This window comes from Oreochromis aureus, linkage group 11, assembly GCF_013358895.1.
Source record: "Oreochromis aureus strain Israel breed Guangdong linkage group 11, ZZ_aureus, whole genome shotgun sequence".
NCBI lineage: Eukaryota > Metazoa > Chordata > Actinopteri > Cichliformes > Cichlidae > Oreochromis > Oreochromis aureus.
This window is the reverse complement of record NC_052952.1, coordinates 2,055,632-2,071,183: the sequence shown is the minus strand read 5'-3', so window position 1 is coordinate 2,071,183 and position 15,552 is coordinate 2,055,632. Positions and strand designations below refer to the sequence as shown.

Sequence of the window (15,552 nt, the reverse complement as noted above, 5' to 3'; positions counted from 1 at the left end):
CTCTTCTGGACAGAGATCTCCGATGTTGTTCCCGGGATCTGCTGGAGCCACTCGCCTAGCTTGGGAGTCACCGCACCTAGTGCTCCGATTACCACGGGGACCACCGTTACCTTCACCCTCCACATCTTCTCCATCTCTTCTCTCAGTCCTTGGTACTTCTTGAGGTTTTTGTGTTCATTTTTCCTGATGTTGCTACCATTCGGTATAGCTACATCTAATCAGGAGTCTACCACAGCTGACAGAACCTCTATGCTATGAACCCATACGCAAAGGTTCAAAGACTATCCAACACATATTAGCAGGACATAAGCTGTAAACTGGGACAGCACTAAGATGCACTACAAACCACTGTGATAATGTACAGGAAAATCTGTACTGCACATGGATTTAGAAGTCCCAAGTCCTGATGGGAAATACCACCAAAGGTATTTCCTTGCAGTTCCAGAATAAAAGGCAGCTCCTGGCCAACCAACCAGGCACAAGTTGTGAAAGAACAAGACAGAAGTGATAGGGTCTAAAGGAACAGCTGGATCAGATGTGGAAGGTAAACCTCAAAGTGGCCCCAATGGTAACAGATGCATTAGGAGATGCAACCCTGAACTGGAAGATTGGCTGCTGGAGCCAATCTTCAGACACAGCATCAGAGGTTTGTGTCCAGACGAGTGCAGTCCTACGAACAGCTAAGATACTGCGCAGGACCCCCAAATTTCCAATTTCATTTTTTTAACATATTTGTACATTTTACATATTATATATTTTTCACACGTTTCAGATCATCACATTTTAATATTGAGCAAAGTTTTTAAATTATTTCCCTATGTGAAAAAGTAGTTGCCCCTGAAACCTCGTGAATTAACTGTGAAGCTGAGTTCAACTTTACTAACAGCTTGTTGTGCCAAACACTTAAGAACTCACTTAAACAGAACATTGTTCCATGATGGAAAAAGCCCAATTAAAGTGTGTGTAAACTGTGAAGGAGAGTGGGACAAAGTACCCCACAACGATGTGAAAAGACTCATCCCAGTTATGCTGCAAACAGCTGATTGCAGCTTTTGCTGCCAAAGGTGGCACAAACAGTCATTAGGTTTCAGGTGCAAGGACTTCTTCCAGTCAAAGGCAGGAATGTTTGGATGGCCTTATTCCAATAATAAATGAAATCATTATTTCAAAACTGCAGTTTGTATTTGTTTGGGTTTGTCTGAAACATGTATACGTGACCACATGCAAAAAGAAGGACTGAAAGTTATTGTCCTTCAGAAATAGGAAGAGATCCCGCCATGATGAAATCCGACTTGAGAGATCCATCTGACTCCTCGTGGAAGAGTGGCAGTCCAGAAACCATTCTTAAGGAAGGGAAAAGGGAAGAAAAGGGAAAGCTACGCCGAATTACACAAGAACTGAACTGGAAAAAAAAAAATCAGCTGAATAGTGATCAAATGTGACATTTTAAGTCAAAATTGCTTTTAATACAAAGTCCTGACATCAGCCTGCTTTTATTACAACACGCTGATGTTGACCCTCGACCCTGAACGATTACATACTAAAATGCTGTATAAATACACCACATATGGATGCTAGACTGCAAACAAACAGAACCTACTGCAGAATGGGAAGAATTACAAAAAGGCTGCTGAAGAAAAGTCCCGCTGTGTTTGTTTTTATACCTAATATTAACTTTCAAGCTTGTAGAACTGTAAAACTCTGTTTTTGTCATATAAACAGGTTTTCATTGTTACTTTACACAGTTCAATGAATTCCTGCACCTACTTCTCATTTTCATAGTTAAACAGAAAGAAAGAAGAGGTGACTGGAGACTTTTGCACAGTCCTGTGTGTGTGTGTCCTATATAATATACAGGAGTGGGGTCATACCCTGTGTAGAATCACTCGACTCCACCTGGGTGCCGCAGTGACTCCGAGGTGGCAGCGCACCGCCTCAGTGGCTCTTGATAGGAGATGCTCTGCTGTTGCAGCTTCTGGGACCCCAAACTCCTCCTGAAACCAGGCCCCACCCATCATTACCTAGAAAACATGATGAAAAGATATGGACAGATAATCACATGTGAAATGAGTGGAGGGACCCTGAAGTGTTGTTGTCATTATAAAAATTATAAAAGCTGGCTGAGTTCTTCAAATACTATGGAGATATGCTTCAGTGCTTCCTATCGTACCCTCCACTAGCAGAGGATACAGCCCAGCATCACTTATATAAAGATAAGGCTGTCACATAATCCAAAGCAGTGTGGTGTGCAGAACAAGTCAACACAAATAACAGCGACAGTTCATGTAAATTGATATTCTCATTCTAGGTTAAAGAAGTCCACTCAATCTTCCACGTTCCTTAGATTACCATGACCTGGATGAGAACCTACACAGTTATACTTATAAACATGTAACCAGGCATCCAGTCCACCCCTCGGTGTTTTTGGGAAAGATACTGAACACCAAATTATCTCTGATGCATCCATTAGAGCAGTGTTTCCCAACTACTGTGCCATGGAAGATCATCTGGTTCCACCTGATTAGTACTGTATGCAATCAGTGTGAGTAACAGGCAGTTACATTTTATGGCACTAGAGGGCAGTACAAATACCTGCTCTAATTAAATGGGTTGCCAACTGCCAGTAAAACAGAAGACGAAGAAAAATGACATAATAGTCATGCTGTGAGACGTAATAGCAACAGATAAATATCTGAAAAGAAAAAGTAGCGTAACAAGAAAAGATGTCCATGATCACAAAACCAGTATCAGCCACAGTAAAGATGTTGGCAGGCAACAAATCTTCCACAAGGCTGCATCAACCAATTGTTATACACAGAAACACACTGTGAGAGTGATGAAGGGTGTCGTTTGTCTGTACCGTCAGTCTAGTAGTCTGTCCATCTGGTCTGTTGTGCTGAGGGAAGGGAACAGAGTCATAGACCACCCCGAGCAACCCTCGATCCTCTGATGACGGGACGAGGTGACCAAAACCCTGACACACACACACACACACACACACACACACACACACACACACACAGATGTTTGTATGCAGACACAGTGGTCCTCATCAAGAGTCCCAGGTTTGAAAAAGCGTGTGTTCAGTCTGTCTGACCACAGAATGAAAGTGATGGTTCAACATAGTTTGTTTTTACAACAAAGTGAAACTCTTCATGTATCTGGTACTCTCAAAATTCAAAGAAGTGTTTTTTGTGCTCTCCTGTATTCTCACCATTACAGGCAAGATGGAACCGTCATACTCCAGATTGACCACAGCTACTGTTACTGAGGAGATGTCCTGCAGCTGCTGGGTAAGAGGCTGGCAGGAGCGGGGCAGGACTGAAGAAAGAGCTGTGAACGCAGAGAAACAAGGGTTCAAAAAAGGAAACTTTTAATGTTATCCTTCATGTCAATTGTATTGTGTTCAAACGATCCAGAACATTTGGTGTTACTGGCCAAAGTGCGCAGTTAAAAAACTTGGGTGCGGTTACTTCTCCTTTTAGGTTCAATGTAACAAGCACGTTGATTAAACGAGGAGTAGTAATTAAAGTTTCATTTTGGGTAAAGGGCATGCTCATCACGGGGTCGTGCCAAATAGAATATTCACGTACAGGGGATCTTATTTATATGAAATGCATATGTTGTGCTGAAACGCCAGAGACCCATTATGGTTTTACAGTAACTGCAGAAATAAGACGGTCAGATCTATATAGCTTTATATTTAGGTGCTTGGAAATATACAGTGAGAGGCTGCAAGGGGATCCCCGTGAGGCTGCTCATGAATTTTCCGGCTTTTGTGAGCGTGCATTTGATGAGTTTGAAATAGAGTACCAATAACTGGACACGTAGTTTTAATACAAGGGTTATTTTGATGAAAACAGAAACTCAGTGATAAATGGTGGTGTACTATTTTTGAAAGATTTAAGGGCTTTCCTCGTTTTGAAGGAATCTGTGCATTGAATGGGCGAGGCAGACCCTCCATTTTTAGATTGGATCAGAGAGACGTAACTGGCTTTACTTTCACTATTCTGCTGACGCCAGTAATTCATGGCGAGCCAGTAGAGGTGCAGGTGGAGGTGTTTGTCTGCTGTGAGACAGAGGACATAGAGTATGGCTTTCAAAGAACAGTGATTCTAACTGAATTAGTTTCCCAGCTTCCTGGATGATTGTTTGCGCCTAGTAGAAGCCTTAGACCAACTAGTGAAACAGAACAGCGAAGAGAGGAGAGAGTGTTAGCAATAAATGTTGCTGTGCCATATTCTCTTGGTCTCGGCGGAAACCGAGAGAGTATATGGAATAATTCATGTGACTTTGCCTTGGGTTTTAGGCCATAGGCCTATTTGCTGCGCGAGCCACAGGTCTCTTTTGTTCAGAGAAGTATGGTTCGTTGTTCGTCTGTGAGGCTTGAATTAATCCAGACAGGCAGTGGGATTCATGTGGTGGCTTTAGTTCACGGAGAGACCGAGACTGATTATTATGTGTTTACTCAATCGGCAGACTTAACAGATTTAGCACAGCTCCCTGAGTTTCTCGTTATTTGTTGGAGAAGGTTTGTAGAGATGGTTGAGATTGCTGAGGCAGGACGGCCCTCAAACGAAGAAGCTTGAGTTTTGTGTGGGGAGTGAGCTGGAGGTTAGTGGTGGTTAGACTGGTGCATATAAAATAAATGGTGGCCCTTATTAGGATCACATAAGCAGTTATTGTTCATCCCTCCTTAGATGCACTTAACAGGGAGCGGCCCACTTTCTTTTTTATTGGAGGGTTATGCTCACCTATATGTCATTAACGGCGAATCTAACATTTGTTGCTGAGGTGACTTATTTGGAGCTGTATATGTACTGTGAGACAGAGGACTCATATTATCAGTTTGTTGCACGGGCAGATTTAACGGAGCCACAGATTTCCTCGTTTCTGCAGGGTTGTTTAGACCTAGTTCAATGCCTCATCAGCCTTCTTTGAGCGATTCAATCAGTCAAGAAGCTACTGGGTGCGGCCAACTTCCTCTTTTTACTTTTACAAGAAAAGAAATACGCACTGTAGGCCTCTGTAAGAGTAAGAAATAACGTTGTTTGTCTCTCATTGATTTAAAATAGCACGCCTTGCTGAACGGAGTGATTTTGACTTTAGCAGAAAGAAAAGAATTGTTTTTTGACATAGTGCATGTCTAAAACAACTGAAATATAGAACTGCGCAGTATCTTGGTTGGCCTGCACTTCCTACTTTTACTGAGGCCTTGTCTATAAACTGCACGGACTATAGAAAACCACATACAGAGAGTGGTGTGATTAAGCGTGCTTGGTTTTTAGAGCAAGAATTGCAGCTGGTTTGGTGCGTTTATTTGAAGTGTTGATAATTGTGGCTGTTTTAAGAAGTTTGTGAAATAAAAGCTGCGCTGTCTGGGCCCGTGTTGGTCAGTGTCTTATATCAAACAGGTACAAAAAGAGGAAGTGTCTGCGTGGCCTGTCACAGCACTTCTGACGGAAGGAGGAAGTGTTTGTTCTCCGGCCATCAGGGCTTCTGACAAAGAAATAGAAGTCACGCCCAGGAACTTGCGAGGCGGAGACATACAGCAGCCATTTTGTGAAAAAGTTTAGGGGAACAAGATGGCGGAAAGTTCAACTGGGACATCTAGTGGACAAAAAGTATATAAGCCACTGAATGATCAGCTTGAAGAGCTAAATAAAGCCATCCACATGTCTTGTTCAAGAACAACTAAAGTAGCAGACAAAGAATTTAAAGCTGTAAGGAAACGTGGAGAAATTATGTGCTGCTCAACAAAGAACCTTGCAAGACAGACAACCTCTTCACCTGATTTTCGAAGAGGAAAGGGAGAAGTGTGCAAAAAGATTACAGCAATTGCAGCAGGAAACATTAACTCATGCAATGAACAGACAAACCAAAGCAGAAATAAAACTCTTGAAGGAAACTCACGCAAAACTCTGCAAATGGGTAATAATGTGTAAAGGGATTTCCACTTGGATGAAAGATGAGGAGGTAAGTTCACCTCCCCCACAAGAGGAAGAGAAACCAGAGACAGTAGAACAGGTGCGCACCATGTTGAAATCTCTCCAGGATTTGCAGCAGGAAAACATCAAGAAACTGGAAGGACAAGTACATTTGCTGAACACAGCGAAAGAGAAACTGGAGCATGCGCATGCGAAGCTAGCACTGCCTTTCAATGCTCTCCCCACCTCTTCTGAATTACTAGGAGACACAGTGCCGCCACCCCCACCTCCATCACCAGTAGACTCTTGGCAACTGCTCTACCCTTGGGTCACCTAGGCGCCATCTGCTCCGCCTCCTCCTTACGCCTTCCCTGTAATGTCTCTAGCAGGAGGAGAGATCAGAGGGCCACAAGGACAAAAGGGCACAGTAATTGGGGGATTTGCAGATGTAGCACATATCACCCCTGCAGCAGTAAGTCAGCCACCCAGTGCACTGCCCAGGGCGTTACAGCCTATGGGTGAGGGAGGAACAGCCGCAGCTAAAGCTGGAGGCCCAATTTCATCTCCCAAGTCTGTAGATTTCATGGAGTTTGATCCATTAAAAACACAGGGAAACCTGGAGCTGAGGACCACCCGAGTGTGAACTCAGCTACCAGTCATGAGGGGCCGAAAAAAGGAACCTCTGATACCCCCTCAACAGGTGAGAGGGGCTCACCAGCGGACGAGGTCCGGAGGCTAGAGTTTACGCCATTGCCTAACCCAGGTAGAAAAGAACAGCCCCAGCCAATAAAGACAGCTGGGATGGGGAAGCCTCAGTGGATAGGAGAAGTTTATGGAGAAGTGCAAGCTGACAAAGATGCTCTGGCAGACATTCTGCGAAGAGTAATCAAAGTAGAAGACAGAGTAAAAAAAGAAAACTTGGCTGCTCTTGACGAAGAAGATGAGATGGAGGAAGAGAATGAGCCAGACTGTGTGGAAGGTCGTGAAGCTTGACCGGACACCAAAATGGCAGGAATGAAGTTGCGATCACAGAAAACTGTGTATCGGATGGAAAAACCGAAACAAAAGCTGGTCAACCAGGACAAGACTATATCAGGGCGAGAAAAACGGCAGTCTGTGTTCAGAAAATATGATCAGCTGAAGCCTGAAGAAAAGGAAGTGCACTTCAAGAATAGCTTAGATAACCTAGAATGGGAGATGCCCTTAATGTGTGGGGCAAAGCAGGAACCAGTGTATTGTTCATACAAGATGAGGGATTTGGAGGCCCTAGTTCAGCAGCTGCCCCCTATAACAGAGGGAGGAGCAGCTTGGTTAAGGAAGTTAAGGACCTTAACAGAAGGGGAAGAGCTAGCTATTGGCGATTTTCGCACGATCGCAGGCAGGACTATGATAGCTGGAGGATTAGCAGACGTGGAAGAAATTGCTAAAACCACAACTCTTCCAAATGACGTGCCATATAACAGAGTAGAAGATAAGCTAGCTGACGCAGTTCGTGAAAAATACATGACTCCAAATGTAGGTTCAATACCAAAAATAACTTGGGATCCAAAATACACTCCAAGAGAATTTCTAGAAAAAGCTAAAGAACAGTGGATGTCACAAACTGGCATACATCCAGGTCAGGAAGGGGAAAACAGAGCTTGGTTCCGTGCCGCTGTCTTGAAGGGGCTGCCAGAGAAAGTAACAACTGATTTAGAAAAGAACCCAGATTTTGCAGTAGCAGATTCCATACAGTGGGAGCGGCATGTGACACATCGGTTACAGTTGGAACAAGATGCGGCAAACAAACAAAAGAAGGACTTAGAAGACGCACAGGCGCAACTGCTAAAATTACAGCTGAGTGAAGCTCGTGAGAAGCACAATTCTAAGAAAAAGGAGAAAGAGGCTAGTAAACCTATGATGGTTGTTCAGCCCCAGGCTGATCCAGCGCCCGGTCGACCAGAACCTGCTCCCGGTTCTTATCCTGGTGACCGTGAAATACCAAGGCAAAGACGCTTAGGGAGAAATTGGGGGACCGACCGTTCACAGAGAGGACGTGGTGGATTCTGGCGACCAGAGCCTAGAGCTCGTGGTTCAGGGAATCCCAGAACGAACTCATGGAATGTCTGCTACCAATGTGGAAGAGAGGGGCACTGGGCTCGAGAATGCCGTGAGTTGCCCCGAAGCTATGAACAGAGAGATTACCAGGCATGGGGAGGCCAGAGAGGCAGAGGCGGTTACCGAGACAGACATCAAGCGCCTAACCCAAGCGCTGCGCCACGCTCTCAGTATCCAGTGGGGGACTGGAGCTGGGATGACCAGTACTGACGGAGCCCACAGAAATCCTGCAGCAGGGGAATGGCAGATCCTATGCTGTCAATGACAGTGGAAGGTGCAGAATTGCCCTTCCTGGTGGACACTGGGGCAACATACTCGACTCTGAGAACGATACCAAATAGTGCAACCATCTCAAACCACACTGTTAGTGTGGTGGGTTTTTCTGGGGTACCAATGACTCTGCCACTTACAGACCCAGCTCTGACCAAGCTGGGCAAACAAACTTTGAAGCACCGATATGTGGTCTCCCCACAAGTGCCTGTGAATCTGATGGGTCGAGATTTACTCATCAAACTGGGAGCCACAATCATGTGTTCTCCAGATGGATTAACTGTGACTCTGCCAGGTGGAATGTCGCTCCCGTGCTTGGAAACTGATGCAAAACTGTGAACCACCCCCTGCTGATATCTACTGGGGGCGCCTGGTAGAAGAAGGGATTCTGGAACAATATCAACAGTGGAAACCCTGGATTATGAGTCTTGCGGTGTACTCCTCGCCCAGAGATCCACACCACGTCACTCTCTTTTACGATAGGGATGATGATGATGTTTACCGAGAAGCCTTCCAGTCTGAACTTGAGGGTCAGACCTGGAATGTCCAAACACAAAATATCTATGCGGGGCCGGAAGGTGTAGCAGCGGTTGTTAAATTAACAGATGAACAATTGCCTTGGTACAATATGGGACCAGATTCGGCCCCACACATTACATTGGCAGTTCATGAAGGTCATCAGGCTAAGGAGCTGGGGACGATGGTGAAGCGAGCGCTGGATAACGCTTGGTGGCAACCCACCCAAATTCCAGATGTTTGTTATGCACCAAAATGTAAAATATACCGTATCACATGTGTGTCCAGTGACGCAGTGATACTAGAGCATCAGCAAATATCAAGAACACATGGTAGTGAAAGAACGGATCATCCAGACGCAGTGGCAGAACTTTCAAAATTGCCTGACACACTGTGGTCTACAGGACCCACCGATGTCGGCCTAGTCAATTGTTCGCCGGTTTTGTTCCAGCTAAAGCCAGAAACGCCAATCTCACGACCACAGTATAAGCACAAACCTGAAGCAGAAGAAGGGATCGCTGAGACAATTGAAGGGTTGTTAAGAGCAGGAGTGCTTGAGCCCTCGCAATCCCTTTGGAACACACCAATTTTGCCGGTGGAGAAACATGGGCCAGGGAAGTACCATATGGCACATGATTTAAGAGCGATTAATGCCATACTACATACTGATACGGTGCCTGTACTTAATCCATACACAGCTTTAACGGCAATAACTTGGGACCAAAAGTGGTTTACATGCATTGATCTAGCAAACGCGTTCTTTTGTCTCCCCTTACATCACATGTGTCGAACTCCAGGCCTCGAGGGCCGGTGTCCTGCAGGTTTTAGATGTGTCCTTGATCCAACACAGCTGATTTAAATGGCTAAATGACCTCCTCAACATGTCTTGAAGTTCTGCAGAAGCCTGGTAATGAGCTAATCATTTAAATCAGCTGTGTTGGATCAAGGACACATCTAAAACCTGCAGGACACCGGCCCTCAAGGCCTGGAGTCCGACACCCCTGCCTTACATGATTCACTCTGTTATGATTCAGTGTTATGGATATTTTTTGTACTGTGTTTTTTTGGTCTGCCACACCAGAGGGTGGCATAGTTTGTGTCCTGTGTTATTGCTGCTATGTGAGTTCCAGGTGGAGGCTTACCATTGGTGGAGGACTGGGAGAGGCCGGCTATAAATGAGGACCCTTCTCAACTGACACGCCCCCGCCTACTTCCTGTTCCCAACGAACTGTGCATGTGGTTGCGTGTGAATTTGTATTCTGGAAGCTTTTTCCGTGTTGTAAATAGTGTTGTATATAGATGTAAATAGTTGTCAATATTTAATTTTACTCGGTAGCTGTAGGGGTGAGAAGCCATTTTTCTTTGGAACCTTTTCTCCTGTTTTTGGTTAGGGAGGCAGGTAAGACACCTGTAATTTTCTTTTGGGGTTTTCGGTGAAGGTAAGCCAGCTGCATTTCATTTCTAGAGTTTTTTGGTTTGTTGTTTTGGCCATGCTCACCCTGGCGCCCGCTACCTTTTGGGCCTTAATAAACTGACTGGCTGTTGTGAAATCCGTGGCAGTTGTCTTTTGGTTCGTCTTCCTTGAGAGCAGGGAGTGTGGGGGCAGTTCTCCTTATTTTTATTTTCCTTATGTTGCACGCCGGGTTTCCCTGGGCTGGGGTGTAACATACAGAGGTCGTTTACATACAGAGGTCGTCAGTTTAGATACACACGCTTGCCACAAGGCTTTGCCCTGTCCCCTGGCATTTTTAATCAGGTGCTCAAAGAAGCCCTGTCACCTTGTCAGTTGCCTGAGGAGTGTACACTAATACAGTACGTAGATGACTTACTCATTGCGGCTCCTTCGGCAGCGGCCTGTACGGCAGCATCACTCACAGTGCTCAAAAGACTGTCTGAAAAACTGCAGTTGGTTCGACCAGAAGTCACATTTCTGGGCCGTGTAATAGCACATAAATCATTGGGACTAATGAATGCACACAGAGACCAAATTTTGACACATCCAAAACCAAGAACGGTGAAAGAACTCCTTTCTTTTCTTGGCCTGACGGGCTACAGCAGACAGTTCATTCCAAACTATGCAGGAAGGACGGCTCCCTTACGGGATCTGATTAAACAGGTGGGCGTTCGAAACCTTAAGGCTGAACTGCCATGGACGCTCGACACTGAAGCCGCGTTCATTTCATTAAAACAAGACTTGTCAAGAGCCTCAGATCTGGCTACACCCAATTATGATGAGCCATTTTACTTGGATGTTTCTGAAACACTTGGAATAATAAATGGTGTGTTGTTTCAGAAAAAAGAGGGAGGAAGACAGGTACTCATGTATGTTAGCATAAGGTTGAGCCCAACAGAAGCAAGGCATCCTACATGCACACAGCATTCAGCAGGGGTTGCCAAAATAATACAGAAAACAGCACATGTAGTGAGAGAGCACCCATTAAAAGTTCTGACTACACACAGTGTGGTGGCATCGCAAGCGTTTACTATGACATCATTAGCACAGCAGAGGTTGAGTAAAGTTCTAGATGCTCCAAATCTGACATTTACACATGAAGGAATCAATATGGCAGATTTAATGGGATCAGGAGAACCTCATGATTGTACTAAGAAAGCAGAAGTTGAAGGGAAAGTCAGGGAAGACTTAAAAGCAGAACCTATTTCTGGAGCTGAGGAATGGTTCACAGATGGCTGCTGTCATCGTGATGAAGAAGGACTGAAAGCAGGCTATGCTATAGTCTGCAAACAAGGAACTGAATTTGAAGTAAAAGAACCAGGAAGAATTGAAGGACAACAGTCTGCTCAGAGAGCAGAAGTGATTGCACTGAGTAGGGCCTTGAGACTGGCCAAAGACAAAAGAGTGAATATTTACACTGATTCAGCCTATGCCAGGGGTCGGCAACCCGCGGCTCTTTAGTCCTTATTTTGCGGCTCCGGGTGGTTTGGGAAAATAGAAGAAGTATTTCGCTGAAGTGTATTTTATTTGTGTTTAGTTCTTTCTTTTTTTTTAACTTGTAGTTCTAAATTGGAAGATAATTGTGATTTTGAAATATAAAAATAAAATTATATCTTATTATTTTTTTCATCGCTCAAAATAAGCGTCACACTCGAGAAGCCGGTGTACCTGCCGAAACACCATGCATTTATCGAGACTTTCAACCCCAGGTAGGCCAATTATGGATCTTCGGATCCACATTATGTCGGCAGCTGTTCTCCACCGTGAACTATGTTAAAACAAACACCGCTCACGCCTCACAGATGACAGCTTACAGTCCTGCGTAAAGATGACAGCCTCGATTAGCAGACGCTGTGCGCAGAGGTTTGGGACCATAAGTCTCATTGTAAATATATCACGGCAGACCCGGCGATGTTTGCATGAGCAGCGCTTTTCAGCATCTCTTTATTGACCACTTTTCACACACGGTTGCTGTACGCATACAGCCGGCTGTAGCGTTTCAGCTCACAGCCCGACAACACAACAGCAGAGAGCACAGACTTTAAGGCGGCGAAGGCGCGATTGCAGGTGCCGCTCAGGTGCCTCCGACTCCCCTGCAGCGGCACTGCAGACCACGCCCGCCACACACATTAACAAGGTAAAATACATATTTAGGCAGAATTTTGCAAATATCTTTTTTTTTTTTAAAGCAGCATAGAGCTTTTTTTCCCAATTACTTTTTAAAAGTCAGGTCAAGGCTCCAAAAGCCTTGACCTGAAAAGAGTGGCGGCTCACAATGGTTTTTGTTTGCTACATGGATCATTTTAGTTCAGCTGGCTGTCTTTCCTTTTGTTATATTTCTTTGAGAGTTCAAAATGTGTTAATTACATAAATAAAATGTAATTTTCTCTGTAGCACTTCATGGATTACATAAGCAACACACCTTAGTTTCTCTGTGGATTCTTTTAAAAAGCAGTTAAAAACTTTCTGTTCAAACAAGCCTTTTGTTGATCTACGTATTTTATATTCTTTACATTATTTACATTTGATCTTTTACATTGTGTATAATGTCTATTGATTGTATTGTTTATTTTAATATTTGTGTACAGTGCTTTGTGACTGCCTGTCTGTGAAAAGCGCTTAATAAATAAACTTTACTTACTTACTTTAGATGTTCACACAAAGCATAAAGGTAAAAAAAAACAATATATACAGTGTTATCTTCATTTTAGATTTCAAAAAGTATTTGCAGCTCCCAGTGTTTTCTTTTGTGTGGAAACCGGGTCCAAGTGGCTCTTTGGGTGTTAAAGGTTGCAGACCCCTGGCCTATGCCTTTGGAGCAGCCCACGTGGAACTCTCGCAGTGGAAGAGAGCGGGGTTCAGAATGGCGACAAATGCTCCTATTTGCCATAGGAAGGAAATGGAGGAACTGGAGAGGGCCCTCCATGACCCAAGCGAGGTGAGCATTATTAAATGTAAAGGACACTCTCAGGCAAACACCATGGTTGCAAAAGGAAATCAGAAAGCGGATGAAGCCGCAAAGGAAGCAGCAGGCTATAAAGGACGACAACAAATGGTGCAGGTAACTGCTGAAGAGGAAGCAGGCATCAATATGTTGGAGGAAGCCAGACAGGCTCAAGAGGAGGCTTCTTTTGAGAAGAAAGAGGTGTGGCAGAGCAAAGGAGCCCGGAAAGAGGGTGGTCTTTGGAGAGGAGCCGATGGATGACCAGTCTTAACCGACAAACTGGCCAGACAGAAGATAACCGAGGCACATGGGCTTGGCCACGTGGGAGTGGCACAGATGGAGAGAAATTTGTGTCACTGGTGGCACCCAGATTTAACAGCCATGATAAAGGAAAAGCCCGAACGTGTCTAATTTGTGGAGCTCACAATCCAAAACCAGTGGTAAAACCGGAAGCAGGTAAGTTTCTCCTGCCAGAGAGGCCAGGAGTAGAAATTGTGATCGATTTCACTGACATGATTGATGTGGGCCCAGGGGGAGTCAGGTATTTGTTAGTGTGTGTAGATGCTCTGACCGGTTGGCCCGAAGCGTGGGCCACTCGAAAAGAAGATGCCAAAAGCGTGATTAAGCGCTTAATCAATCATTATATCCCCAGGCATGGGTTTCCAAGGCGCATTAGATCAGATAATGGAACCCACTTTAAAAATCGAGACCTGGAGGAAGTAGAGAGGATGTTGGGAGTAAAGCACAGGTTTGGGACAGTGTACCATCCTCAATCTCAAGGGAAGGTAGAGAGAATGAACTTAAATTTGAAAAACAAATTATCTAAAATCTGCGCAGCGACGGGGCTAAACTGGGTTTCAGCTCTACCGATTGCTCTAATGCAGGGGTGCCCAATCCCAGTCCTCGAGAAGCTACTGTCCTGCAGCTTTTAGATGCATCCCTACTCCAACACAGCTGAATCAAATAGTTGGATTACCAATTCGGCATGCCATCCAGTCTGGCAAAGGCCTGATAACGAGCCATTCATTTGATTCAGGTGTGCTGGAACAAGGACGCATCTAAAAGCTGCAGGGCAGTAGCTCTCGAGAACTGGGATGCCCCTGCTAATGACTATAAGATGTTCTGTTAATAAGTCCACAGGGTTCACTCCACATGAGTTGCAGACGGGAAGGCCATTCCCAGCACCTTGGACAGAGGTCCTGGCGGAACACACCACCAGGAGTAACAGGTCTCATGCAGAATATTGGGATGAATTAAAATGTCTTGTCTCCAGTTTCACAAAACAGGTTACCTCTGGACTGCATAAGGTGGACCAGGTGACCCCAGAGGCAAAGGTGGTGTGGCTGAAGGTTATCAAACGCAAGTGGAAGGAGCCACGCTGGACGGGTCCTTACGAGGTCATTGCCAGAACAACTACAGCAGTTCAACTAAAAGGGAAGGGCGATACCTGGTATCATTGGTCGCAGTGTGCGCCAGCACATGAGAGTTTGGTAGAAGAAAGCTCGTCTTCAACCAACACAGGTGTCAACCAACAGAGGCAGAATAAATTCTCTCACCTGTGCAACGGGCCAACCAGCAGTCCACCTGGAAGGCCGAAGAAAGAAGAGGAGCAGTGCAGAAGGTCACCACGCCAGCAGAAAGGAGCGGTGACAAGTTGAGAACTCCAAAAAGGAGGGGAGTTTCATTCCAGAATACAAAATTTATATAACATGATGCAAACACACGAATCAGAGATACGTAATGAGAAAAAACTTATTAAAATGTTCCTTACAACTACACGTCTATTATATGCAGTAATATTAACCATGGCTGTGTTGTTTATTGTTTATATTTCGCAGGGCACTCCGGGCCACTCGTCCGAACACGGAGGCCAGTCCAGCCCAGCACTTCCTGAGACTGTAGTTGCTAAAACGGGATCGGTGGAAAGACAAAAGCGCAAGGTGTCAGGTAAAGGTGATGAGTGTCTCAGCATGAATAATGGCATAGAGTTGAATTATGTTAAAGGGTCTACCAGCTCATTCACGTTTGATTTGTGCGACGTCATTAAGTCTACAGGAGCTAGTAGTAGCTGGAGAGCGTATGATGTGTGGGTCTGCAATCACCCCATGATATGCTCCCGGAGCCCCTCGTGGGGCAAACACATTCACACATACGTAGCAGGTCAGTGGTGCGCCTGGGAAAATGTGGTGAGTTGGACAGGAGTAGGATGGCAGCCATATGTGCCAAAGGGCCTGAAAGGAATAGCTATTCAAAGAGATTATTCTGTTTCTCATAACCCTGTCACCCTTTCCCTAGGACAGTGGGAAACGCTCCCCAAAGCCGAGATCCCGGGAGGCATGTTCTAT

General features: G+C 45.1%; 1 protein-coding gene across 1 annotated transcript in view; it reads right to left on the bottom strand.

The window, feature by feature from the left end:
• The window catches only part of ppox (protoporphyrinogen oxidase), a 33,134-nt gene that overhangs the window by 867 nt on the left and 16,715 nt on the right, over positions 1-15,552 (bottom strand). Inside the window, exons 9-11 of the mRNA XM_031737459.2 lie at positions 3,215-3,333; positions 2,861-2,974; positions 1,872-2,021 (exon numbers count right to left, since the gene is read on the bottom strand). Coding sequence (XP_031593319.1) covers positions 1,872-2,021; positions 2,861-2,974; positions 3,215-3,333 — 383 coding nt within the window. The remainder of the gene's footprint in view (positions 1-1,871; positions 2,022-2,860; positions 2,975-3,214; positions 3,334-15,552) is intronic.